Source organism: Canis lupus, chromosome 16 (genome assembly GCF_048164855.1).
Source record: "Canis lupus baileyi chromosome 16, mCanLup2.hap1, whole genome shotgun sequence".
Classification (NCBI taxonomy): domain Eukaryota; kingdom Metazoa; phylum Chordata; class Mammalia; order Carnivora; family Canidae; genus Canis; species Canis lupus.
This window is the reverse complement of record NC_132853.1, coordinates 17460884-17486537: the sequence shown is the minus strand read 5'-3', so window position 1 is coordinate 17486537 and position 25654 is coordinate 17460884. Positions and strand designations below refer to the sequence as shown.

Genomic DNA, 25654 nt, shown 5'->3' with positions numbered 1-25654 from the left:
GAACTTTTTTATGAGTTCACTTCAAAGCTCAGTAATTATTGCTTCCTAGTTTATAGATTATAAAAAATAAATCAGCTTTCTTTTTGCTTCCGTCTCCCAACCTCAAACAGATTGAAGAAGAGATGTTGGCTTTGCAGAATGAACGCACAGAACGAATACGAAGCCTGCTGGAGCGTCAAGCCAGAGAAATTGAAGCTTTTGACTCTGAAAGCATGAGACTAGGTTTTAGTAACATGGTCCTTTCCAATCTCTCCCCTGAGGCATTTAGCCACAGCTACCCGGGAGCTTCTGGTTGGTCTCACAATCCTACTGGAGGTCCAGGACCTCACTGGGGTCATCCCATGGGTGGCCCACCACAAGCTTGGGGCCATCCAATGCAAGGTGGACCCCAGCCATGGGGTCACCCTTCAGGGCCAATGCAGGGGGTACCCCGAGGTAGCAGTATGGGAGTCCGCAATAGCCCTCAGGCTCTGAGGCGGACAGCTTCTGGGGGACGGACAGAGCAGGGCATGAGCAGAAGCACGAGTGTCACTTCACAAATATCCAATGGGTCACACATGTCTTATACATAACTTAATAATTGAGAGTGGCAATTCCGCTGGAGCTGTCTGCCAAAAGAAACTGCCTACAGACATCATCACAGAAGCCTCCTCACTTGGGTACTACAGTGTGGGAGCTGAGTGCATATGGTATATTTCATTCATTTTTGTAAAGCATTCTGGTTTGTGTTTACTAATTGGGATGTTATAGTATTTGGCTGCTGGGTTTTGTTTTGTTTTTTAACTTTTGGAAAAATTTTGAAAAGGGGGAATTAATGTGTGTATGTAAAAAGAAATCAGCTAGATTGGGGGTATTTTCTGAACACTGCAAAAATGGAATGTAGCATGGTGGCTTGAGTCATCACTTTGGGGCAACCATATCCTAAGAAATTTGTGACAGGATCTGAAGTGTTTCTCCATACCCCAAATTCTTAGGAGCCACTCACAGCAGGCAGCATGTGCTGAAACAAGTGATTGTGGAAACACACTTGTATCCCCCTCACCACTGTATTTTCTTTATTAAATTGGTCTGACTTCTCAGCCTCATTTGGAGTAAAAAAGTGGAAATCCATGAACACTAAAGGGTTGCATTGACTTTTTCAGAGAGTAGAAAAAACTTAGTTCTTTTTCTGAGTGGCTGCATAGGTTTGTCAGTTTTTGTTTTTGTTTTCGTTTTGTCCGTTCAATTGTGCCTTCTTTGTGGCATGGTGAGATGGAGGTGCTTCAGGAGATAATGAGTTGTGTGGGAATTGCATCAACAGACCTGTGAGCCTTCAAAGGGGAGGCCAGAGGGTGAGAGAGGCCCCTGAAAGTTCATGTGGTGGGTATGTTCAGCAGCAGAGTGAGGAGATGAAGCCTATATATCCTAACGTTTTGTTGCTTAAACTGTGATATCTCATCCTAGCTAAGCTCTGTAACTCCCAAAACCCCAAACAGTACTTTTACTTTGTACAAAAACAAAGACATATAGCCAATACATGTCAAACGCCAGAGGCATTTGAATTATGCCATGTTTGCAAACTGCCATCCATTGAAATTCTCATCACACTACAAAGACATAATTTGATTACCACCCCCACCCCCACCCGGTTGGCTTGTGAGATTTCCTGTTTACAAGTAGAATAGCCAATTATTTAAATGTGTAGTTGCCATAGTGAACCAGGAGTCACTGAGCCAATGACTTTACCAGCTGCTGACTAATCCTCATCACCACTGTAGATTTTGCTGCATGTGCAGGTCCTTTTTTTTTTTTTTCTGGCTGTTTTTGTTGCTGCAATACTTTACAAACTTCTAGTTCCTTGAGACTTAGTGACTGTTTGGCATCATGTTAACATCACACAATAGGAAACACCACTTCCAGAAGTCTCTAGCCTCAGTGCTAAAGTACTACTGAAAAGGAACTAGCAAGTTTGACAAATTAAAATTAAAAAAAAAAAAAAAGTAAAATAAGTTATAAGTGGTCAGGGAATCTCTTTAACGAAAGCTAACTTTTTTTTCCAGAGGGGCATATTTTGTTTGGTTTTGTGTTGTTTTGCAATGAAGGATCAACCCAATGCTAAAAGTCAGATGTTACTTGGTATTCCACAGCCAGTGTGGAAATTGAATTGAAGGTAGGTAAGAAGCTATGAGTATGACTTGAAGGAAAAACATGTCCTGTCCAGTGACAGATCAGAGTTTCTTACAAGTTATTGCCTGCCACCCACCTTGTCTTGAAGAACCCTTGCTGCTAACTCTGGGTCCTGCTTTTTATGTGGTCAGAGGGCTCCAAGTTAGAATTTTCTAAATCCTTCTCAATGATACTCTTCACCTAGACCTGACTAATGACCAAACAGTAATCTATCACTGTCGAAATCTTTGTCTCAACCAGTAAGTCTTCTCTAGGTATGTCAGCCTAATCTCCATGAATCCTCCCCTTTAGGAGTTTTGGCATTCATTTAAAGGTAACTGGAGAAAAAATTAATAATTAAATGTAAATCTTTTTAAAACCAAGATAAAAGTATAATTCACACTCAGTTTTAGTGTTCAGGTAGTGTTCAGGTAGCACTCTACTACATTGTACTTTTCACTGTGCTTAAGATCATCAGTTTTTAGGTGAACATAACATGCACTTCTAATGAAAGGGGCTTTTAATTTTCTCAATATCTTTTTTGCATTAAAATACACAGTATTTCAAACATTGAAAAATGTACCTGTTTGGAGGAAAATGATAGGAAAGGTCTTTAGAATTAAGTGTCCAAAAATGTTATGGAATTTGATACCTTTTTAAAAAACTATTATTCAGTTTGGCCCATCTGTACTACTGGAGGGGTGGAATAGGGATGCAGATGAGTTTCACATGCAAAACACTTTAAAATCCAAAATACTACCAGTGATACATGTTAAAGTCTACTTGTAGACTTAAATTAGTCGAGTTACTCAGTTCATATACTTGTAAAATTGTGATTGAATACTGACTCCAAATGTCTATCCAGTAGGGCTTTGTATCTGATTTAATTGTGTGGCAACCAGTTTTACTTGTAGGTCATGACTATACCTGGATTATTCAATTAAGTTAATTTTAATTAAAATATTTATAGTTTGCAGAAATAATTCCAATTAATTGGTTTGTGTGTGTTTGTAAGATCTAACTTCTGAAGAATCTCATACATGGTAGGAATCATCAAAGAGTAATGCTTGTAGCAGAAAAATTTGAAAGGTTTTGAAAGATTCTAAAAAAGCAGGCACTTTCTGAATCAGTGTACAAATGTCAGCATTTGATCAGATTAAGACTACCTCCTCCCCCACTGTTGGTATTCACTTGGTATATATGTATTTAAGAAAAAAGTATGGGAAACTTGTCCAGCATATCAGAAAGGGTTCCCTTCCTTTTGCACATACCTTTTCTCTTCTTATTAATATCATTCTAATCCTAGATTATAGTATCTGAAAGTATTTTCATCAATATAGATAATGTTAGCTGTAAAATGTGTTTATATTATTTTTATTTAGAGCTGCCATTCCTTTTAGTCATTTCTGTGCCTAGAGATGAATAGCCCTGCATTTGAACCACCCCACATGTATAATATCCTTGGTACCCAGGGCCAAGGATTTATTGGTGAGTTGATCTTTTTAGCATAGTCATGATTTTCAGCTGCCTAGACATCAGGTAAAGACCATTCAGTACACTAAAATGTCCTTGACACTCCCTCCTATTTTCCTCACCCCCTATCCAAAAATTGAAAACTCTATGAGTATCTTTTTCAGACCATAAGGCAGACTTTAGTAACTTTCGACTTCTTTAAGTACTAAATGTCTGGCATTTTAAACTTTTATAGAAAACATTGTGTTGGACACTGGAATAATACTGTTTATTTTCACCTGTGAAAAATATTGTACTTGAAACACCTCCTTTACATTTCTCCATGTGTGCCATTCACTAGTGGAAATAAATTGTATTATACCATGATCTACTGGCTTTTTAAAACTGTGTTAAATATGCACATTTTGGTATAGCTATTATCATTTGTATGTATATATTGTATATACATATGAGTGTCTATATGTGTGTATAGATAGGTGGATGTAACTCATACTGTACATTTCCATCAGGGCGCTTAAGGTTCTGTTATTGTGTTTGTTATTTCAGTCCTCAGTTAAGGCAAGAATGCATGTGTTTCTTCAGAATGAGTTGCTGGGTTAATATGAGAAGGTGGTCATTAGATGCAATCTTTTCTGTTTTACTCCCTTAGCACTTATGTGGGTAGAAAGAAAGTAAATTTGGAAGCATAAGTTGCAATGCAGTAAAATATTGCTGGAAGAGGAGCCAGTCAGTGTTTCTATGAGTTTGTGTTGTGATGCAGTAAAAGATAAGTGATGCAGAAAGAAATGAACTGTGGAAATCCAAAACACTGGTGGTGATTCCTCTGCAAAGACGATGAAAAGAACCAGGAAGTCACACAGTCTCCACGTGCGCAATCTAAATGTGTTTCTTAGGAGTGATGCCATTGATCCTCTTAACTCTTGTTCCTTGATTAATACTAATACTTATAAATTTTCCTAAGGACCGAAACAGCCAAGAAAGGAATTACTGCTAAAGCATCTAAGGTTCTCCTAAACTATGAGATCAACAGGAAATGGCCACTGGGAGAGAAGGATATGGTATTGGTGTGGGGCTTTCTCCCTTGAGCTGCCTCTTCTTGCTTGCTAATAGTAAGTTCTTCTTGCACCTTCCAGCCCTTCTGAGCCACTACTATTCAAGCACAGATTTGGCCCAACACAGCAACCCTTTCCTGGGAGGTTTATATGGTCCTGCGTTCTGTCCTGTGCGCACAATGTGAAGTGTTTAGTGTGTATTCAAGTCCGAAAATAATATATTTAAGGTATATAAGTGTGAATCTCCTATATAATGATGGAAGAAGAGGTTCTTGTTTCTTAGAAAACTACCATCTCTAAGGAACAAAGCCAAAACTTGGGCTGTCATCTTTGAGCTGCTTACCAACATACAGATCATCATTAAAGAGAAATGAATTCTATTTTGTTTTTCATTCATCCAACATGATCATACCCTTAACCAGGTTGTAGCATTGCCTTTAAGAAGGCATTCACTCCTAGTTAAGAACTGGAAATTTCCCATCCTCTGATTCCTTAAAGGATGAAGAGTGTGCTATATATACACTTAGCAGACTTGCCTCTTGTATGCAAGGACTACTGATTGAAGTCTATTTTGCTGTGTGTGTGGTTATGTTGTCTGCACTTTTATGAAATCACCATGATAAGCCTACATTGGAAATGATTATTCGTAAGGAAGTTTTTATTTAAACACTGTCTAGAAAAAGAAAGTGAAGCTGAGAACTCTTATGTTAATGTACATTTATATTTTCTACTGAATTCTGGGAGCCCCCTTTAAAGTCATGTTGACTAATTTTTTCCCTCATTTATATTCAAATTTCCAAAATTTCACTCACAAGGGAAGAGAACCCATTTGTCCTAACGATAGTCTTCAGATTCTAAGAAATATAAAGTAGTATGCACCTTATCTGCCTGTTGTGGGTTTCTTAAACTTGCACTTCCCTCCCACCCACCCAAAAATAGATATCCTTTAAAGAAAATAAAGGCAGAGAAAACTGGGGAGCCACTTACTATGTCACCATCACTGTTAACTGTTTCCCAGCAATCCTAACTTTTTGAAGTTTCAGAGATATTTTTTTGCGTGTATGTATGTGTCTGTTTGATTGTGTCGGGTTTATTTTTTTATTTTAAATATACAAGAGATTCCTCTTTAATAGAGAAAAAAAGTTAATCCTCTCTGAAACAGGATGCCCACTGGATATACCAACCTGGACATCTGTAGGTAGTTTGCCATGAAAAGTGGAGAGAAGAGACTTCTGAATGAATGAAAAGGGTGTCTGATGCCCAAGGATTCCCCCCTAAGTACGGGTAATTCAGCCTGCACAGTTTGCTTTTCACTCATAGTTTTTAGCAATTATGAGTGAAAAATCATGTAATTATCTGTAAATATGTAGCTAACAAATTGACCTAGTTTCTGTATTTTTTTGTTTTTGTACTAAAGTTTATAAGTCTGTGCCAGCTAGAGAGGAGTTGCTGTCATTGCTAGTTGTGGTCCTAGCATCTAATCCTGAAACCATCCTAGGTGACATTTTTAGAATTAATGCTTACATGTTGTTAAACAGAGGAAAATGAAGCTTAATTATTGGTCAGGTTTTACATCTTTTGAAGCAAAGTCATTTTTTTTTTTTTAATGATTACATGTTTTCAATCATGAATGAGGTAGGGAGCCTCCCTCCCCCAGTGGCCATGTTTACAGATGTGTGTTTTGTCTATAAAGTGCAAGAGTTGTAATGTTTATGTAAATTATGCAGGTGATAACCTTATGGCTTGGAACTGTTTATTGGGCTCTAGCTGAATTTTCAAATGAAATGAACTATGCTAATTGCTGGCACACTGATCCCATTTCTGGAGCATTTTTCCTATTTCCAGAATTACATATGTTCCTTTGTCATTGTCCCCACTAAACCCTTCTCTGAAATGCCTTGTAGCCTGAAGTTTGAAAGTCTGGTAAACACAGATGAGGGAAATGCATTTTTAAAAATCTGTGAGTCCTCATTTTTGTGCATTCAGTACTCCTATGTTTCAGTGGCAACTCTGAGGTCAGTGGAGTTTAGAAATGAGATACCACTGTTAATGAAAAGTGTGTACTCTTTGCTTTTGCATGGCTTGGCTTAGCTTCAAAGGTGTATTAGGGCCACTTGAAAGCATGAAGACCAGTCGAGTGGGAACAGGTTTCTCTCAGTGGCACATTTTGCTTTTTCTGAGCCCTTAAATACATTGCCTCAGCATGAACATTATTGTTATTATAAATTGCACATGGTCATGGAGTGAATTATGTGATTTAAAGATGTAACTACTTAATGTTTTCAGATTCTGGCTGGTCCATGTGACTATTTGGCACATATCAAACAAACAGTGAGGGGTTGGGTGTCCTGGAACCCTTCTAACCCCCTTTTTGTCATAAACAACTATATTTAGTTTATTAAGATGTTGGCTGCCCCTGGTGTGTTGCCAGATAGCTCTTTTTTGGTACCCATTCCAAATGTGCTTCCTTGAATTTTGTAATATCAAAGAAACTACCACCCCTTCTCCCCAACATTTTATGTGTTACACCTTTTATTCCACATTAAATGGGAGTTGTGCCTACTTAGAGTGCCCCACCAATTAGTTACATATATGTGTTCTATATAATCCAAGCCAGAGACACAAGGCGGAAAAATCTAAAAAAAAAAAAAAAAAAAAAAAAAAAATTCCACTTGAGGCCAGTAATTTATCTAACAAGATACTTTACCACATTATCTTGACACTTGATATGAGCCTAATAGGAGTTGCAGGTGGTTTCATAGGGCAAAATCCAAGTGGTGAGGATATGTGGGGTTTCTATTAGAAGATGATTTTGTTCTTATTTGACCTTTCCTTTTATGATCCTTCTCTGCTAGTTTGGAATAGGTTAATTCTCCAAATTTATTTAGTTTTGTTTTTTATCTTTTAGAGAAATTTTTACAAAAGCAATGGTCTGATGTAAATAACATTTTAAAGTAATAGTGCACATAACTTTCCCAGACTATTCCAACCAGATAATTTGTAAATGCTTTAGAGTTTTTTAAATTAACACTTGTGTTGCTAAATCCTATTTATGTAAGTCTGCTAAAATTCTTAACCCATTTAAAACTTAAAACAGACATTTAAATAATGGATGGGTTACTCTGAGCAATCTAGCTTTCAGAAGCCCCTTGTTTCAGTATATGAAAAAGATAACCTAATGCGCATTAATGAGGTTGAAGAGACTTTGAGAAATATGTATAGTGTATATTTTAAAACAGCTTTGCTTGTATTGTGAAGATTTAAAAACAAACTTGAGATTTTTAACGTAACTATTAACACAGTTTTAACATAAGTTATCCCACTGGGTTTAAGAGCATCTTGAATGTATAATCCTTTTTGTAACCCAGGTTGGTTTCTGCTTTCACCAGTCATCCAAACATATTTATGTTTTTAGTTTTATATACTCATTTCCCTTTGTTTTCCTCAACCAGCATGATTTTTTTGCACATGTATTGTAGAAATTTTTAAAAAGAAAAGTTAATACATCGTTTTCTCTGAATTTTCTTCACTTCTCTCTTCCTTTCTACTAACTCCTTACCTTAAAGGCCATATCGCTCCATTTGCATTATTTGTGCAAATGCCAGGGTTGGTTTTTATTTTTATTTTTGCTATTTACCTAAAAAAAAAAAAAAAGAAGAAAAAAAGAAAAATGCTTCAGTCAATTGCTTTTTTATTTAAAAAAGAAAAAAGAAAAGAAAAAAAGCTGTAACCTTATCATTTCTGAGTAGACCATTGAGAGATGAATGCACACCTGTAATAGCCCAAGACCAGCTTTGGTGGCTAAAGGGAATATTTTAACTAAGCAAGTTCTTTTCTAAAAGTGGTATGTATTATTCACAAATCTCTTTCAGTTATTCCCACAAGTCAGGGGTCCAGATAAAATGAGGGTTATCAGCTAACTGATATGTTATCATTGAGGTTCATCAATGAATTTGTACATTTCTAGTTCCCTTTGGTGAAGGGAAAAATGATGATTTTGCAAGACCTAGATTTTGGCTTGGTTTCTTGCCTCCTTTTTTGGCAGCCTTCATCTTCTCATCTCCCAAAGCCCTTGAGCCTGTAGGGTTTTCATGGTAGACAAAGGACTTGTGGTCTCTTAAAACGAGGACTGATATTTTGGTGAGAGATTATTGTGCTGAAAGTGATGTTCTGCCACTTTTACTGATGACTAAACTTTAAATATACACAGTCCTCTCAATTTTCGGACCAAACAGATGCCCACAGTGGAGGCTTATCAAGAGTTGCAATGGGGAAGGAGCCTCTCCCTCACTGTCAGCACCGGCTGGTTAAGGTGACTGGACAGATGTGCATTTTCCTTTTGGTAGAAATGGTCCGCAGCACTAACTGGTAAGGCTTATTGTACAGTATATTGTCAGTATTCTTCCGGTTCAACATACCTTATAGCTCATATATAACCTGTATTAATTGTATAGATTGTGCATTTAAAGCTGTTACCAAGTTGTCAGAACATAAGAGCGAAAACAAGGTCATATGTAATATTTTGTTTGTAAGTATCCTTTGTATCATAGCAAAGGAAATGTTTAAAAAAAATCAACTGTAATAAAGTAATTTTAGTACACAGAGTGTCTGCTTAGCTTTTTTTAAGTAACTTTATTTCCAAAGATAAAATGTTTTTCAATTTAGTGACTATTGGATAATCTCAGGCACTGGGCTGGGTGTTGGCTTTATTACAGAAATGTGTAAAATACGGGTAAGAATGAACTCGCTGATGTGGACATAAGCCCTTTAGTCTAATTGCCGCAGATTGCTCAGAGAATGAAGTGGCCTGTTGTATTGTGGGTGTGAGGTGATCCTACCTTAGGTTTTAATGGTTTGATGCAGGTTCTTCAGCTTTATATAGACCTGTGTTAGAGCATATATAGGTAAAACTCTCACACACATGGGCATGTGAATGTATGCAGTTCTTGAACCTTGTAAAAACTTTAAAAGGTGTTTTCACCCTTTGATGATTTGAAAATCATATTTTCTGCCCCTGTATGGGACAAATATCTAATCTAGTGCTGTTGCTTACAACACTGTTAAAGTGACTATTTTTGTAAGAAGACTAATTTGGGGAGAAGAAGTTTCATGTCTTTTAATTTAAAAAGTTTTGGGATCCCTGGGTGGCGCAGCGGTTTGGCGCCTGCCTTTGGCCCAGGGCGCGATCCTGGAGACCCGGGATCGAATCCCACGTCGGGCTCCCGGTGCATGGAGCCTGCTTCTCCCTCTGCCTATGTCTCTGCCTCTCTTTCTCTCTCTGTGACTATCATAAAAAAAAAAAAAAAAACTTAAAAAGTTTTAAGTGGGGCAGCCCCGGTGGCGCAGCGGTTTAGCGCCGCCTGCAGCCTGGGGTGTGATCCTGGAGACCCAGGATCGAGTCCCACATCGGGCTTCCTGCATGGAGCCTGCTTCTCCCTCTGCCTGTGTCTCTGCCTCTCTCTTCACTCTCTCTGAATGAATAAATAAGTAAATCTTTAAAAAAATAAAAAGTTTTAAGTGTCATTTTTTTAAAGATTTTATTTATTTTTTCATGAGAGACAGAGAGAGAGAGGCAGAGACAAAGGCAGAGGGATAAGCAGGCTCCATGCAGAGAGCCTGACGTGGGACTTGATCCCAGGTTCCCAGGATCACACCCTGGGCTGAAGGTGGCTCTAAACCGCTAAGCCACCCAGGCTGCCCTAAGTGTCATTTTAAAAAGTGTTATTGCCCACTTTATTGAATAGAATATTGTCTAAGCACTTTCAACTTTTTAACATAGCTGTTTAACTCCTAGTGTGTTGATACTGAGCTATTTTGAAATTAACATTTTATATACTGTAATTTGCCTGGGTCAAACAGCTGTGTGGGAGCCAGGATGAGATTCCAGGTCACCTATCGCCAACATCCAACATCCTTGAACTTGGAGGAACTCAAAAAAGGTTTAAGAAACAAGATTTCTTTCTGCTTTGTCCCTACATTTGGGCTTTTCAAACTATAGTGGAAGGAGAGTATCTTAAAATTGTACTTCTAGCCTGTATCCCCTATCAGCAACTCAAGACAAATGTCTAATATGTCATTGTCTAAATGCATCAAAGATACTCTGGGTTATGTTTAGAGGTCAAAGCCTATCCTACCTGACTGAAGAATTTTGAACATAAATATACTACACCATTCCACAGCCCAAGTGGTGATGAGCTAATGCTATCACTTACATCTCAAAGATGCCAGCTGCAGAACAAGGGTTTTCCTGTGTGTATGTGGCCAATTAGTGACTTTAATTGCTACTATGTCTACAGATATTTGTTCTTAATGGTAGAGGGAGACAGTTGCTGAGTGGTGAGGCTATGCAATAAATAACTTTAAGGGTGACGTTTCTAGATTAATGTGCATGGCTTCCGCACAGAGTTGTGTACTAGAGGAGCTCTGAAGACGAGTTATTTTCCCTTCTGTTATATCTTTTACATTATGAAGTCTAAAATGGGCATTATTTATACTGTCATCTCAGCCTGTGATGGACTAGGAAAAAACAAAGTATGGCATAAACTGCACTGATTTGGGTTCTGGTCTTTAGTTCTATCACTAATAATGGTGAAATCTTAAAGCCATATCTTCTCTGACCATTATTTATTAAGAACTAGGAAAGCAGATGGGTTTTGCCCAGAACAAATGAACCAGTGTGAAACCTATATTAGCTGTAACAAGATTATTGAGTATGTGTATATGCACATGTGTTTGGGAAGGAAGTGAGGATAGTTTGCCCTCAATGGGGTAACCCAGGACCCAGCTCATATAGGCCCTTCCCAACTTTGCAATGGGCTAACTGGAACTTTTGGGCCTTATTAGAATTGGGGAATACATTCTGATCTGAAAGCCGATGCCATCCCATCATAGGGGACTTTGAGCTCCAGTTGACGAACTAAGCAAACTTGGGAGAATGGGATATCACCTACTTTTACTATTCATTATATCCTAACAGACCTCTTAAATTAAGACCTATTGGGGTGCCTGGGTGGCTCAGTTGGTTAAGCGTTCCACTCTTGATTGCAGCTCAGGTCATGATCTCAGGATCCTGAGATCAAAACCCATGTCAGGCTCCCTACTCAGCAGGGAATCTGCTTCTCTTCTCACTCTGCCCTTCCCTGCCACCCTGCCCCACTTCACTCTCTAAAATAAATAAGTAAATCCTTAAAAGAAATAAGTTAGGGCCTATTTATCATCTCGTCTTTTCCTATGGAACAGTTTGTAAAATAACTTTCCCAAAGTCATACAGGTCGCAGATAAAGTAGAACGTAGAACCCACATCTCCAAGCTACTTCAGTGTTCTATACTTAATGCCCACATTACTAACTGCTCAGTGGGAAATATCTCTATGTAGGTACCATTGATGATCAGGGAATTTTGAGCTTGCTGGGAAATTATTAGCCCAGAGCAGAAGGCCTGGTTGTTGATTAAACAGCTGCCACTGGTTAGTATCAGGGGACACAAGGCTAGATGTACAGGAGTGAAGCAACAGCCGGTGAATAGAGAATGTGCCGGGAGGCGTTGTTAACTCCGCAGGTAGGTAAGCATGCGTGGCTCAGTACACATAGGACTTTAGAAGACAAATAGTGCCTTTGTTTCTGGAGATTTAAAAAATAATGACATTCCATTGTTGCAGGGAGAGTGCAATTTATTATTCAGAGGCAGAGGTTGGAGAGAAGTTTTTGTTCAACTACACTAGAGATAATAAGTACTAGGGTATTACCTTAATACACAGGAAGGCTGGAGGCAGAGGGGCTAGAGAGATTTATCTTTGATGTTAGTGTCTTTTGTTTTAATGAAATTCCACCTTTCCTTCAAATTTTTAGTTCTTCCTGGACATTTCAAAACCCTCTGGTCACTTTGGCAAGGTTATTTTAATTAAAATCTTTATGTCATCTCCCAGAATCTGGATCAGGTCTGTGATCTCCTTGATTCTCAAGCCAACCAAAAGTCTTTACAACCCACTGAGCTCATTAGCATTATTTTAGTTCACTGACTCACAGATGAGAAAAGACCTTCTATCAAATCTAGGTCACCCTTGGGACATCTGGCTGGCTTAGTCTGTAGTGCATGTGACTCTTGATCTCGGGGCTGTGAGTTCAAGCCCCACATTGAGCATAAATCTTTTTTTTTTTTTTTTTTTAAGATTTATTCATAGAGACACACAGAGAGAGAGAGAGAGAGAGAGGCAGAGACACAGGCAGAGGGAGAAGCAGGCTCCATGCAGGAAGCCAGACATGGGCCTCTATCCTGGGTCTCCAGGATCACACCCCAGGCTGCAGGTGGCGCTAAACTGCTGTGCCACCAGGGCTGCCCCCCACGTTGAACATAGATAGAGCTTACTTAAAAAAAAAAAACTAATTTAAGACACCCTTATTTCTCGGCATATGTTCCCACCATCATGTGTGCCAAACAGCAGTCTAGCTTGCATGTCCCACCAGTGAGATGGAGATTCTTGCTTCCTGAGGTGTTCATTATGTCTTCAGGCACCCCCTGTGTATAACTTCTCCATCTTGTCTCTGCCAATGGTGGTAACTAGGGAAGATTTTTGATGCCATCCTTTGTGGCTTGGCTAGAGAATCACAAATACTCACTGGCATTCTTACCAGGTTCTACTCAAGTGGCCAATTGTATCTGCTTGTTTAAGCAGGGAGAGGAATTCATGCTGAAGTTCATTTCTAAAGGAAGATACCTTGGCACTTAGGGTGGCTGACTGACAAAAGATCTGTGGTCTAGGTGGAAGATGAGTAGACAGGAACTTCTGACTCTGGGGTAATTTTGAGGCTGTATATAAAGCCATGCTGACACTTCCTGTGTCAAGACCTTTAAAAAACAAAACAAAACAAAAAAACCCAGTACTGAAGCCTTAGAAAGGATACCTTCACTCAAAACAGAGATGATATCTCCTCAAGGTGAGGATCTGGTGCTTTGTTCTGCATACTGTCGTCTCTGGCCAAGCCACCCTAGAAACCTAGGTATAAATAACGTAAAATACTAACTCTCTAAGAGAATTAAGTTATAGTTAGCACAGTCTTAGGTCTCAGATCAGAAGCCTTCGGAGGCAGTCCTTTGCTTCCTGCATTCTGACCCAATGGGAGGGAGAGAGGACCCCGTCTCCTTCTGAGATCATGCCTCCTCTAAGCCATTGCGTTTTGGGTTTTTTTTTTCCTCTGACCACTTGAAGGTGGTTATAAATAATTAAGAGGCCAAAAGGAAGGCAAGCAAGTGAATGAGGACTGTGAGGATCGCTTAAAAGACTCAAGACCTGGAAAACCAACTTAGTCGTCCTTCCTTGGGTTGTCTTACTTTTATTTTGTTGTTTGTTTCTTGTTTCCTCAAACTCAAATTTAGGATTTTGTTCAAGGATCACATATTCTCTCAGAATAGTGTGCCTGGGTTTCTTCCAGTGGGTTTTGTATGCTTAGCTGTTCACCAAAGCAGAGCCAATACAGGTGATTCCTTCAGTGTTAGACTGAAGGTCAGGGTCACCCAAACCTGCTTGAATGGGAACTGCACATTCTTGGCAAAACTTGCTTGAAAAAGCAGCATCACTTTCATCACCATCGGAAGATGAGAAAGAAGCAGCTTCCTGAGATTGGTTATAAACTCACATGGCATGAGGGATACAGAGGAGAAATCCTTCAGGGTCTAGGGATTAGGGCCTTGGGTCCAAGGGAATGAATGGAGCCTGGGCTGTAACTGAAAGAAATATGTTACAGGTATATAGGCACACCCCACCCCTGCAAGCTTGCTTTTTTGTAGAAAAGGAGAAGACCACAATTTCTCCAAAAGCTATTACCTTAAAGAACCAGAGTCCCATGGTATCTGGCCTAGAGAAACAATCCAAAGTTCAGCCCTTGAGGGCCCCCCATAAGCCGCAGGTTAAAAGCCACTGGGCTGCTTCCCACCTTGCAGTCAGTTCTGAATGATCCTGGGGTCCTGCATGGGGGACTGCAGCACCCTAACTAATTGAAATCCCCACTGTACCAGATGCTGGGGGGAGGGCGGTTGCCAGATGTCAGCAATTCTTCCTCCACAAGCCCTGTAACAACATTGTAAACCAGCAGTAGAACGGCTTCTTTAGATTTCAGTTCTTGTTATTTCTCCTGCTCAGAAAGGGTAAAGAATGTCAGATGAGTAACGTGAAGGAGGAGGAGCAGGACATGAGGAAGGAGGGAAGTGATTTTTTTTCATGACAGGATAATGTGCCTTTAATACAATTGAGTGTTGCCTGCATTTCAAGTGAGATTCTAGGATAGTTCAGAGTTTCTTCCTATTTGATCTAGAAGAACAAGGCTGGACTAAGATTATCCAAACCTGAAGTTTCGGCCCCAGACATTCCTCATACTGAGGCATAGGACATGGATTTTGAGAAATATCTCTCCTCTTTAAAATTGCTTTGCTGTTTCTGAGGCCAGGAGGGAGCTTCCTGTCAAAACAGGTATCTTCCTAGATGATAGATTAAAATAAAACTTCAGAGCAAAGCTCTTAGCAACACATAGAACCAGATGTCCTAGTGTATTGTTTAATGGCCTAAATCAAACCAGGATATGCGAATCAATTTGTACAATGCTTTGTTTTACTCTGATCTTCAGCATTATTCCTCATAAAACCAAATACCATAAAACAAGTCACTGAGTGGCCAGGTCCAGGAAGCAGCTTTGTCTACATCTACATGGATGGCCTTTTGAATAAATTGAGCAGAAAAAGTGTGGTAATGTGAAATATTCATAAATCACTGAGTAAGCACTAACTAACCTCTTGGAACTTTTGTTTTCTCTGGTCCCAGCTGTCTCCAGGCTCCGGGAAAAAAAGCAGCTAGTCGTAGTGTCAGAAAAGAGGGAAACCAACTAGAAAATACCAAAGATACCAGGTTTATACTCTTTACCACTTAGAAAAAGCCCACATGGCAGGAGAAAAACAGCTTTAGCTAGGACTCTCTGGCGTAATCTCCAGGTACTGGAGGGAGCAGCCAGAGTGCCTGAGAGTCTGGCTCGTTGAGCCAGGGTCTGGCAGGTCCTGTGTGCAAGGACTTCCTCTTCCTAAAATTGTCCTTAAGATCTCTCTAGGCTTGAAGTCCTACCTGAAGCCCCAGATCAGCCCAACCGAGACCTGGGGAACGAGTCTGAAAGATAGGACCTCAGTCCTCCAGACACAGATGTATGCTCTGTACCTCGTCACCCTCACCAACCCAGGCTCAGGACCACACTTAACTGCCTCCAGCGCCTTTCTCACACTCACGCAAGACTGACGCACCACACCATGATCTAGGAGCTCATTTCCACAGCTGTGACAGCATGAAGTCAGCAGAGTGCCACAACCACAGAGCCCAGTGAGGGAAGTGGGACCAAGACACAAACATCCTGTCCTCACGACACTGAGTGGCTCCAATTCAAGAATCAGGGTCACAGAGCTGATTATTTATGTGGGACAGAGCTTCCCAATGACATGCGGAAACCCATTTTCCCTACAATCCTTGCAAGTGACAGAGCATTTTTCTCCTGAGTCCATAGACTCAAAGTGGTGCTATTCTTGGCTTATAAGGTCGGTGACAGGAGAGAGTGACAGTGACAGACCAGTTGCTGACCAGGAAGAGTTGGAATGTGTGGAGCTAAGCCTGAGGTAGGAGTGTCCTCAGGATAACGTGAGCACCAGCTCACTGGAAGTTCCATCTCTTTCCACAAACCAGTTTAAGAGAGAGGGGGCTGAATCGGTGGCAAAGAGCTGGCCCTGCAGTCCCCTTCCCGTGCTCACGGCCGTGTCAGGACTCTGGCATGTCCAGCCCTGTTCTTCCGTGCAGGACCGGGGGTGTTTTTGGGCCAGGTCTCACCTCGTATACGATCGTTTCCAGCTAAAGATCTCCTCCAGATGGGAAGAGGGAGAGACCTCCCGCTTCTGCAGGGTTCCCCAGCGACGCCGGCCCCCTAGGAATGAAGCCCGATGCCTGCTCAGCCCCTTCATCCTCTCTTCTGTTCGGAAGAACTCTGTCAAGGCCCGGAAGTACTCCAAAATGACCTCATGGCTCCAGGCTGGCAAGGGCTCCTGGCGCAGGAAGCCACAGTGGCCTCCGTGGTGACTGAGCAGCAGGAAGAAGTAGGGGTTGCTGTGGAAGAGTTCCGTCGGCAGAAAGTGGTCTGGGGGCCCGCACACGGGGTCGTCAGCACTACAGATACACAACACGGGCACAGCCGCCTCATCCACATCCCGGAGGGGGTCGTTGTGGTCCCAATAGGTGTCCCAGCTGATGGGGAAACTCTTGGTGTGGCAGAAGAGGGTTTCCTCAAACTCTCGCAGGGAGCGGCTCCTGAACAGTTTGTGGGTGTCCACCGTGTCCTGGAGGGCCGAGGCGTATCTGGCAGCAAGAAGTGGAACAGGGAAGGTAGGAAAGGATAGAAGAATGAGAAAATGAATTGGCAACAGAAATTATAGCAGCCTGCAGACCAGGTTTCTGGTCACAGAGGCATTCTTTGGCCATATGGTATTTTTGAATTCCATTTCGTTGTCAACACTTGAAGAATTTTTTTTTTAAGGTAATTCTATGCCCAAAGTCAGGCTCGAACTCACAACCCTGAGATAAAGAGTCATACCCTCTACTGACTGAGCCAGCCAGGAGATTTCACATAAAATGCAGGTATTTGGGTTCTCTAGGGAAATGGAAAGGTCTGGCAACATGGGCTGGCATTTCTCAGGGCAACAAGGGGGCATTTCTTCCCTCATTTCTGTGTCATGGTTCCTACCAGGCCTTGTGTTACCTGCTTAGCCCTGGGGCAGGAAATGACTTTACAGCTGCTGATCTATAGTGACAGCTCTACTCCTGCCCTCAACTCCTGACCCTCTATAGGCAACTTGCTTTGAACTGAGCCCCTCCTGGAACACCCTGGCTCAGAAATTCCAAACCTGCAGGTGACATCCCCCCTATCGTCAACATTTTACTTCAGGTTTATTAGTCTGTTTTTTATTTATTTTATTTATTTTTATAATATTAGTCTGTTTTTAAAAAGCTAACATGCTGTCTAGATAATAGCAAACAAGTGTGACATTGAGCAGTAGTACAGGTATTCCTAGAGAGGGCTGAGCAGCAGCAGAAGAGGCTCCTAGGAGTATAATTATTTTACAGGGTAAGTTGTAAAATGGGAGCCTGAGAGCCACTGCTCTGGGGAAGAGGGACATTTTTGCTCTTTCCACTTCCATGGAGAGAGCCTGGCACAGGAGGTCAGGATGGGCAGCTAGTGCTTTGAGTGAATTGATGCAGACTTAGCCAGTTGCATTTGGATGTGTGTCTCCAGCAAACATTCAAAAAGGCTTGCCCTGAGTTTTCCATCCCAAACTTCCAGGGCAGGACAGACCCTAAAGGCCCAGATTTCCTCTCCACTTCCCTCACCTTATCTTCTAGCTGGTGTTTAGGGTCAACACTGGTGGTGGTCATTTGGGGATGGAAACTAGCAATGAAGCCACATAAGAACACTTTGTCTTGGACTGCTCAAGTTCTGGGCTGCTGTGACAGCCCTTTGGGCTATTGGTGAGTTCAGGGCTTGACCTTCTCAGAGCACAATGGGGGCAAAATCACACACCAACAGATTTCTGATTCCTGTCACCTCCAGGCTCAGACACTATATAAGGAAATATTCTAGACAGATAATCAGTTGTAATTGCTTCCAGAGCCCCATTGCTGATTTGACAAACTGTGGATTAAGCGGTGAATGCCAGGGGCTGCCTCTGCTGCTGGTGGGGCAGGTGCTCAGGACACCCCGCGGCTGAGATGAGGCCCGCGGGCCCCAGGGCAAGAGTTCCTGTTCTAGCATAATGAGGCTAAGTCCGACCACGACCCTTAAATCTGCTCCCCTGGTTCTGTCTAGACTCGAGGGTTTTTGGACAGCTTCGCAAAGCGTTTGCCTCAACTGTCCTGAACCGTGTGATTCGATACGGTGTCCTCGTCAGCCCAAGACCCCTCTTTCCCACTTGGCCGCCCGCCTGCGGCCTCCGTTACCCACCTGCTGAGGGCGATCTTCTGGTGGAGCAGAAAGCCCCGCTCGTAGGGCCAGGGCAGGCCGGCCTCAAACCACTCGCGGCAGCGCAGCACCGGCGAGATGCACGCGGCGCCGGTCACATAGCTGGAGGAGCCGCACTCTCCCAGGTAGGACAGCAGAAGCGCTGAGCCGGAGCCCTCGCTCACCGCGAACAGAGGGGCAGCCGGGTGTCGGAAGCGGATGTAAGTGACCGCCTCCTTGAGGTCGGACGGGTCGCCGAAAGGCTGCAGCCGGGGGCTGACCAAAGGGCAGCCGTGGTGGCCGCGCCGGTGGAAGATGACCGGGCAGTAGCCGCGCTCCAGGGCGAGCAGACAGAGGCCGAGCACGTTGCGGGTGAGGCGCCCCCAGGCATTGGGGATCACCAGCAGCACGGCGGGAAGGCCCCCGGCGTTAGTGACCCGTCGACCCCGGGGGCAAGGGCCCACGACCCAGTCCAGGGCCACCAGCCCGTCGTCCGCCAACTGCAGGTACTCCCTGGCCAGCTCAGGCCCGGGCCCCACCGGCAGCACGAAGTGGCAGAGGGTCTGCAGGTGGGGCCCGGAGAGCCAGGAGCGCGGGAGCGGCTCCAGCGCCGTCGAGCGTCGCAAGGCGCTCAGCAGGCACCGGGCCAGCGCCGACGGTTTACAGATGAGCCTGCACCCGCCCGGCAGCGGCTCGCGCCCGTCGCTGAATCTGTCCGCGGCGCCTCCGCCGTCTGCCTCCTCCCGGTGGTCCTGGCCGAGGGCTCCCGGCGCAGCACTCGCTCCGACGGCGCGCCGCAGCCGCTGGGCCAGCAGGCCAAGCAGGGCGAGCGCGGCCAGGAGCAGGGCGAGGGCGAGGGCGAGGGCGAGGGCGAGGGCGGCGCCCCACGGCGGCATGGCGAGGCGGGAGAGCCCCCCGCGGGCGGCGGGCGGCGGGCGGCGGGCGGCGGGCGGCGGGGCTGTGCCCTTGGCGAGCTCCCCGCTCTACCCGCGGCTCCGCCCGGCCGCCGGCTGCAGCCCTGGGCTCTCCTGCGCTGGGGGTGGGGGTGGGGGTGGGGGTGGGGGCGGTGGGCGCTCCGGATTGGTCGTGGCCCTGCGGGAGGCAGCCAGTTCGGGCCCGGCTCCCCTCGCCCGCCCCCCAGTCCCTCCCCAGGTCCTTTGTACAGCGATTGCGACAAGCTGGAGCAGAAGGTGAAAGGAGCCTAGGCCACACAAAAGGGCCGAGGACGCGCCAGCGAGCCGGAAGGGAGTGGGGAGGGCCGCGACCCGAGCAGTGGGGGTGTTAGCGGCCGAGAGCGGGGAGACTCGGAGACCGAGGATCGCGGCATGGGGGTGCGCATCGGAGTCCCCGCCGAGCCCTCCCCTCGGCCCCGCTCGGTGTGTAGCTGAGGGGGGGCGGGGGGACCCTGCGTCGCTGCGCCCTCCGGAGCCGCGGTGGAGAAGTAGCCAAAGAGAGACGTGAATAAACCCCAGCTCCGGGAGCAGGCTCTCGGGCTCCCGCGGGGCGGCTGCAGCTGCGGCCGGAGCCACTGGCCGCTCCTCCCTCCGGGGCTTGGCTGCGCTCTCTGACCTCGGTGTTTGTCTCGGCCCCGCGGGCACCCTCGACTGCGCAAGAGCCCGGCTGGGAGGGGGGTCGGGCTCCGGGCCAGCGAGCGCTGGGCGGGCGTCCCGCCAGACAGCGGGTCTGCTGCAGGGGGCCAGGGCGCCGGGGGCTGCTAGTTCCCTGGCCTGCATCTGCGCGCCGGCCGGATCCCCCGGGAGCATGGGGCTCCCCAGGAGCCTGGATTCAGATAATGGAAATCCTCAACACCGCTCCCTGAGAAGGCCTTCCCCAGAAACAACAGCCTCAAGCTGGGGGAAAAGATGCACCCAGGCGCCTGCGAGGGGGATGCCTGTCACCCTGCGACGGGGCCGTGGCAACGGAGAGATTGCAGTTCCTTCATCAGTTCAGTAGCTGGCGTTTACAGGGGAACGAGGGAGGGATGGGTAAGAAACCCCCTTGTAAGTCACGTTCTTGCTCTCTATCGAAATAACCCGTTTTCGCTCTATTTCGAAGTTTGAGGCTGGGCATCTCAACCTTCATCCTCCATTCAGGTTCCCGTCTTTCCTCAAAATCCTGACCGGGGCCAAGGAGAAGGGCACTAGAAAGAGGCCGGCGCCCCCCCTGCAAGGGGCAAAGCCTGTGACTCCTACACCTCACGGTGACAAACGTCTCCCTGGGCACACGCTGGCCATCGTTGGACAAACGACAAGAGCGGAGGCGGGCATGCGGGAGCAAAGCAGCCGCAGGCCGGATTCGGCTTCCTCGGACTTCTGGGCCTGGGGAGGGTAGAGGCCAGAGACCCTCCGAAGCTCCTCCAGGTTCAGGCCCTACCTCCGAGGGTGCGAGTGGGATGGACTGAAGGTGAAGCCCTAAAGCGGGGACCCTCTTCCTTCCGCAGCTCAGACTTCATGATTCTGCCGCTCTTCTAGTTGCAGGTCACACTAACGTGTCTGAAGCGGGTTTGCCGGAGGAGCGTGCGGGTCTCCCCTTCGGGGCCACTCGGTCCACTGGGATCCCATTTCCCGCCCTTTGCCCCGCTCCATGATCCCACCCGGGCACTGCAGCTGAGCTCTGCAGGCGGCAGAGAAGCGCCGCGACGAAAGTGCGGGCGAAGGACCGGTCCCCGTCCGCCTTGCGGGGCGATGCGCTCGGGCCCGGCTCCAGCACAAAACTTTTCCGGCTCTGAGTTTAAGACGCGTGCGCGCAAGGTCCGCGGTTGTGGGCGGGCACTGGGGCGGGGCGGGGGCGGGGCGAGAGGAGCGCGCGGCTGTGGGGGCGGGGCGAGGCGGAGAGCGCGCGATCCTGGGGCGCTGGGGCGCGCGCGCGCGAGCCCGGGGTCTACGTGGGCTTACGGGCGGCGCGGGGGACGGCGCGGGGGTGCGCGCTCCCGGGCCTGCGGTGCGGCGGGCAGGTCCCCGGCGGACCGGGATGGCCCCTCCTCCGCCTTCGCCCCAGCTACTTCTCCTGGCAGCCCTTGCGGGGCTTCTGGGTCCCAGTGAGGTAAGGCGACCGGTCCCTGAGCAGGCTTGGGCCTGGGATCTCAAAGCGCCGTGCCCAAAGTTCCTCCTGGAAGGAGTGGCGCGTGCAGAGGGGATAGGAGTCGTCCCCTGGCGGACTGGGCCTGGGAGGAAGAGGGCAGGGCCCACGCCGAGGCCAGTGCCCCAACTCTTGTGTGCCTTCGACTCACAGGTGGTGGCCGAGCCGGAGGAGGAAGCGGGAGCCCGCTGTCCCGAGGGCCTGTGGCCTCTACCCCCACAGGTAGGAGCCTGGCGCGGGGCGGGTGTGTGTGTGTGTGTGTGTGTGTGTGTGTGTGTGTGTGTGTGTGTGAGAGAGAGAGAGAGAGAGAGAGAGAGTGAGAGAGAGAGAGAGAGAGAGAGAGAGAAGGAGCGGCTCTGGCCTGTGTGTGTGTGTGTGTGTGTGTGTGTGTGAAGGAGCGGCTCTGGCCTCGCCGCGCCCTCAGTCACCCTCTGAGGACCTCTGCCGGCTCCTCAGGCCCTCAGTCGCCTGCATCCCAGCCTCGGCGTGGGGCCTGCTGCCCCCTCCCCACCCCCACACGGAGTTCCCCAGCTGCCCTAAGCCCTCTTTTTCCCCATGCATAGGTGTCACCAAGAGTGGTTTTCGCGCGGATGAGCCGATGGCAGGTGGGTACAAGCCCGGAGCCATCCTTGGTGTCTGCACCAGAAACGGCGGGCTCTTTGCAGGTTTTCTCTGCCTTTTCAGCTCCCCAGCTCCATTCTTGACGCTTCCCTCAGGAAGAGAGTGAGCCACGGGTCTCTGTCCTGTGCAGTGCTGTGTCAGGAATTCTGTGGAGTAGCTGTCTGCCCGTGGGCCGGAGGCTGCAAGGGCAACCCACAAAACCACCCATGCCCCAACTCTGCTGTGTGGCTGTGGGAAGCCTCCGGACCCCAGTTTCCTTAAGAGGGGCATCAGTAATGTCCCTGCTCTCCAGGACTAAACGAATTGTGTGTGATAGCACTTGGAGGAAGTAGGAATCTATGGGAGGTAAAGAGTGTGCCTGAGATTACTGGGCACCAAGCCATGTATGTGTTCACCTTGCACGCCCGCCTCTGTTTTCATGCCAATGGTCAGATGGCTTCCCTGTCCCTTTGGTTTTTCTTTAAAATATCCATCTCTTTTTGAAATTTATCATAGCTCCAGGCCCAAAAACCTTATGCCACCTACCTGATTCCTTCCCTCAAACACTCTTTCATTAAATCATTCCCCAGTTTAAAAGCCTTCAATGGTTCTTTATTTCTCACCCTATCATGGTCATACCCATCTGACGCCTCTCCCAGACCTCCACCCCCACCCCCAGGTTTTTAGGCCCTGCTTAGTTAAATAAGCTTCACCTGACATTCCCAAATCTTGGGTTGCTCTTGGGTTGTGTTGGTCTCCTCATCACACATGTGAGTGCCGGGCTCATTTCCCACTGCTGTACCTCTGCTGCTGCTTATTCTCCATACCTGGCCTAATCTGACCTGAAGCTGAAGTGGGCAGCTCCCTGCCCTCCTGCAATCCTTCTCATCTACTTCCAAAGCCCAGTGCAAGAGTCAGCTCTTTCTTGAGAACTTGCCTCATCACCCCAGCCCTTATTCACCACCTTCTCCGAATTCATGTAATGCTTACAGCTTTTCTCTTATAACGATAAATCACTTTGAGTTTATTAGTTTGTTCTTTCATTTGCATTAGTTCTGTTGCCCTGAGTTTCCTTCACATTCCCTGCAAGCAGAGCCCAGGAGTTAGTTGTCTTTCGGCATCTCCTATAGCGTCTGGCACAGTGCTGAGCATCAGGTCAGCTTCAGCAAAGAATAATTAATAATCGATGAAGTGTTCCCATCGTGGGACCATGCACCTGCTGCCTGACTGCCCTGTATTTGGATGTTTTGGGGAGATATGTGGATAGAATCAATACATAGAAGACCTGGTCTCCATTTGGAGGATGCTTACAGTCTAGACTGGGGTCCTGTGGAACCACTGTTGCACAGGTGCAGAGAAATAGAGCTGAAGAGTGGGGTCTAACAGCCTTACCTAGGCTTGTAAGCTTTGAGGGGTAGCACCTGATGGAGAGGCGGGGGGTGGGGTGGGGTGGGATGGAGAGGAACAGAGGCAGGAGGGAATGCCTGCCGCTACCCAGGGCTCTCTGTCCTTCCCTGAACCCTGAAGGTGGGCATCTGGCCACCCTGGGAATCCCTTTAAGCTGGCCCCCAGGATGGGAAATCTTAGGATTGTCAGCAAGTGCCCTGGGCCTGGCGCGATGCCTCCGTATTTTTTCTCTAGGCTGAGGATGTCAGCTTCCTCTACCACCCCTGTGCACACCCATGGCTGAAGCTCCAGCTTGCCCTTCTGGCCCACCTTTGTGTGGCCCGGCCCTCACTGGCCCCTGACTCTAGCCTCACTCAGGAGCGGGTAAGTGGTTGAGGAAAGGTGGTCATCTGCACTGGCAGAGGCTGTAGCCCCTTCTGCAAGGGAAGGAAGATTCAGGGACTTCCTCTTCTTGCTCCCCACCTTCATCTTAGTTGTCCTTTCCTAGCCCCTGGTGTTGGCAGCATGGGGGGTGGTGCTGGAAATGGCGTGGATAGAGCCAGCCTGGGCTGCCCACCTGCTGAAGAGGCGGCGGCGGCGGAGGAGGAGGCAGAGGAAGAAGGCCTGGTTCTGCCCTGATGGTCTTTCTGGGCTGTCTCCCTTGGTCCCAAGGCCAGGGCGAAGGAGGCTGTGCTGGAGAGGGTGTGTGCAGGTGAGGGGTGCTGGGCATGGTTGGTGGTGGGGTCACTGGGTTATCTGGGCAGGAAAAGGGTGACTGCTATCTCTCTTCCCAAAGGCCCCAGCTTTAGCCTTTACTCTGTGGAGCTGGAGGCCCTCCGGTGCAGAGGAGGCAACTAGAGGGCCCAGGCACCTCTCTCCTGGCAGTGCCAAGAGGCGTGGGCTGCGTGCTGCCTTCCGTCTCCAGCCCACCCCCTCAGCCCTGAGGTTCCCCTCTGCTTCTCCACCGAGCTTGGAGGCCAAGTGGCCGGTATTGGCAGCTCAGGGTGAGGGAGGTAAGGTGCCCTCTGTGCCCACTCTCTCCTTGCTGCCCGAGGGTCTGGGCGGCAATGCCAGCTCTGGGCTAGAGACCCAGGGGCCCAAAGGGCAGAGCGGCCAAGGCGGCTGCACCTGTCCAGGTGGGGCTTCCCCAGCCCCTCAGGCAGCAGTGCCTCCACCCGTAGTCCGGGGTCCCACCCCTCGCACGGAGGAAGCCGCTTGGGCTGCCATGGCCCTGACCTTCCTGCTAGTGCTGCTCACTCTGGCCACGCTCTGCACTCGGCTGCACCGGAACTTTCGACGCGGGGAGAGCATCTACTGGGAGCCCACAGCGGACAGCCAGGACACGGTGGCCGGTGAGGAGCTACCCTCCTTACCAACCGTCGGGGGCCCGGCACCTCCCCGGCACTCCTGCCATTCCCTGATCGCCCCACCCCGCCCACAGCTGTGCTGAAGCGGAGGCTGCTCTTGCCCCCACGCCGGCTCAAGCGCTCCCGCCGGAGACCCCTTCTCCCGCCCTCGCCGGACAGCGGCCCAGACGGGGACAGCTCCGACTGACCTGCCCAGCCCTGCCACTGCAGTGGTGGTGGTGAAGGGGACCTTTGCCCAGGAGGCCGCGACCTCTGCCACGTGGACCCTGCGCGGGACCGCCCCCTGGCGGCCGGCCGGAGCGCTTCCCGCCTAAGCATCGCAAAGGGGCTTGTCCCTCCGCCTCCGGTGTGGCTTGCTACCGAGGGTTGAGGGAAGGGGCCCACAGCCTCCCTTGCCTGTATTTCTAATTAAATTATTTTGGTAGAGTCTGGGGCTGAGCTGGTGCATCTGCCACACAGACACTCCCACCTAGGACCCTGTTCCGGGCCATTGAAGTGGGCTTTTACCAAAAAATCATTAGGCCCCCACCAGCCTGCCTCCACC

The 25654-nt window shown here is 47.4% G+C and overlaps 3 protein-coding genes across 13 annotated transcripts in view; 2 read left to right on the top strand and 1 right to left on the bottom strand.

Annotated features, from left to right (window-relative positions):
* TAOK1 (TAO kinase 1) overlaps positions 1-9270 on the top strand; it is a 158677-nt gene extending 149407 nt beyond the window's left edge. For both annotated transcript variants that reach the window (XM_072779213.1, XM_072779212.1), the window contains exon 20: positions 111-9270. In XM_072779213.1, coding sequence (XP_072635314.1) covers positions 111-572 — 462 coding nt within the window. In that variant the 3' untranslated portion in view covers positions 573-9270. The remainder of the gene's footprint in view (positions 1-110) is intronic.
* Positions 9271-12318: 3048 nt separating this feature from the next.
* Positions 12319-19590, bottom strand: ABHD15 (abhydrolase domain containing 15). 2 transcript variants are annotated; one of them, XR_012008576.1, is made up of 3 exons: positions 18683-19590; positions 15450-17043; positions 12319-14797 (listed from the first exon to the last, which is right to left on the bottom strand). XR_012008576.1 is itself a non-coding variant. In XM_072779218.1 (2 exons), the coding sequence occupies exons 1-2, from the start codon at positions 19573-19575 to the stop codon at positions 16518-16520; spliced, it is 1419 nt and encodes a 472-aa protein (XP_072635319.1). In that variant the 5' UTR covers positions 19576-19590; the 3' UTR covers positions 12319-16517. The 2 variants fall into 2 exon arrangements, 1 of the variants encoding a protein (XP_072635319.1); XM_072779218.1 differs by having other exon boundaries at positions 12319-17043.
* Positions 19591-19757: 167 nt separating this feature from the next.
* TP53I13 (tumor protein p53 inducible protein 13) lies at positions 19758-25536 on the top strand. 9 transcript variants are annotated; one of them, XM_072779221.1, is made up of 9 exons: positions 19758-20623; positions 20773-21039; positions 21151-21429; positions 21911-21979; positions 22321-22362; positions 23999-24127; positions 24252-24455; positions 24540-25095; positions 25185-25536. In XM_072779221.1, exons 3-9 carry the CDS (start codon positions 21364-21366, stop codon positions 25295-25297), a joined length of 1179 nt encoding a protein of 392 aa, XP_072635322.1. In that variant the 5' UTR covers positions 19758-20623; positions 20773-21039; positions 21151-21363; the 3' UTR covers positions 25298-25536. The 9 variants fall into 9 exon arrangements, with proteins under 9 accessions (XP_072635322.1, XP_072635323.1, XP_072635321.1 ...); XM_072779222.1 differs by having other exon boundaries at positions 19758-20664; positions 21157-21429; XM_072779220.1 differs by having other exon boundaries at positions 19758-20664.
* Positions 25537-25654: the final 118 nt, after the last annotated feature.

Coding starts and splice junctions, on each gene's coding strand:
- ABHD15 (XM_072779218.1), bottom strand. CDS start 19,575: ATGCCGCCGTGGGGCGCCGCCCTCGCCCTCGCCCTCGCCCTCGCCCTC. Junction 17,044..18,682: donor CAGAAGATCGCCCTCAGCAG/GTGGGTAACGGA, acceptor TCTTGCTGCCAG/ATACGCCTCGGCCCTCCAGG.
- TP53I13 (XM_072779219.1), top strand. CDS start 21,650: ATGGCCCCTCCTCCGCCTTCGCCCCAGCTACTTCTCCTGGCAGCCCTT. Junction 22,363..23,998: donor CGCGGATGAGCCGATGGCAG/GTGGGTACAAGC, acceptor TTTTTTCTCTAG/GCTGAGGATGTCAGCTTCCT. Junction 24,128..24,251: donor CTAGCCTCACTCAGGAGCGG/GTAAGTGGTTGA, acceptor GTCCTTTCCTAG/CCCCTGGTGTTGGCAGCATG.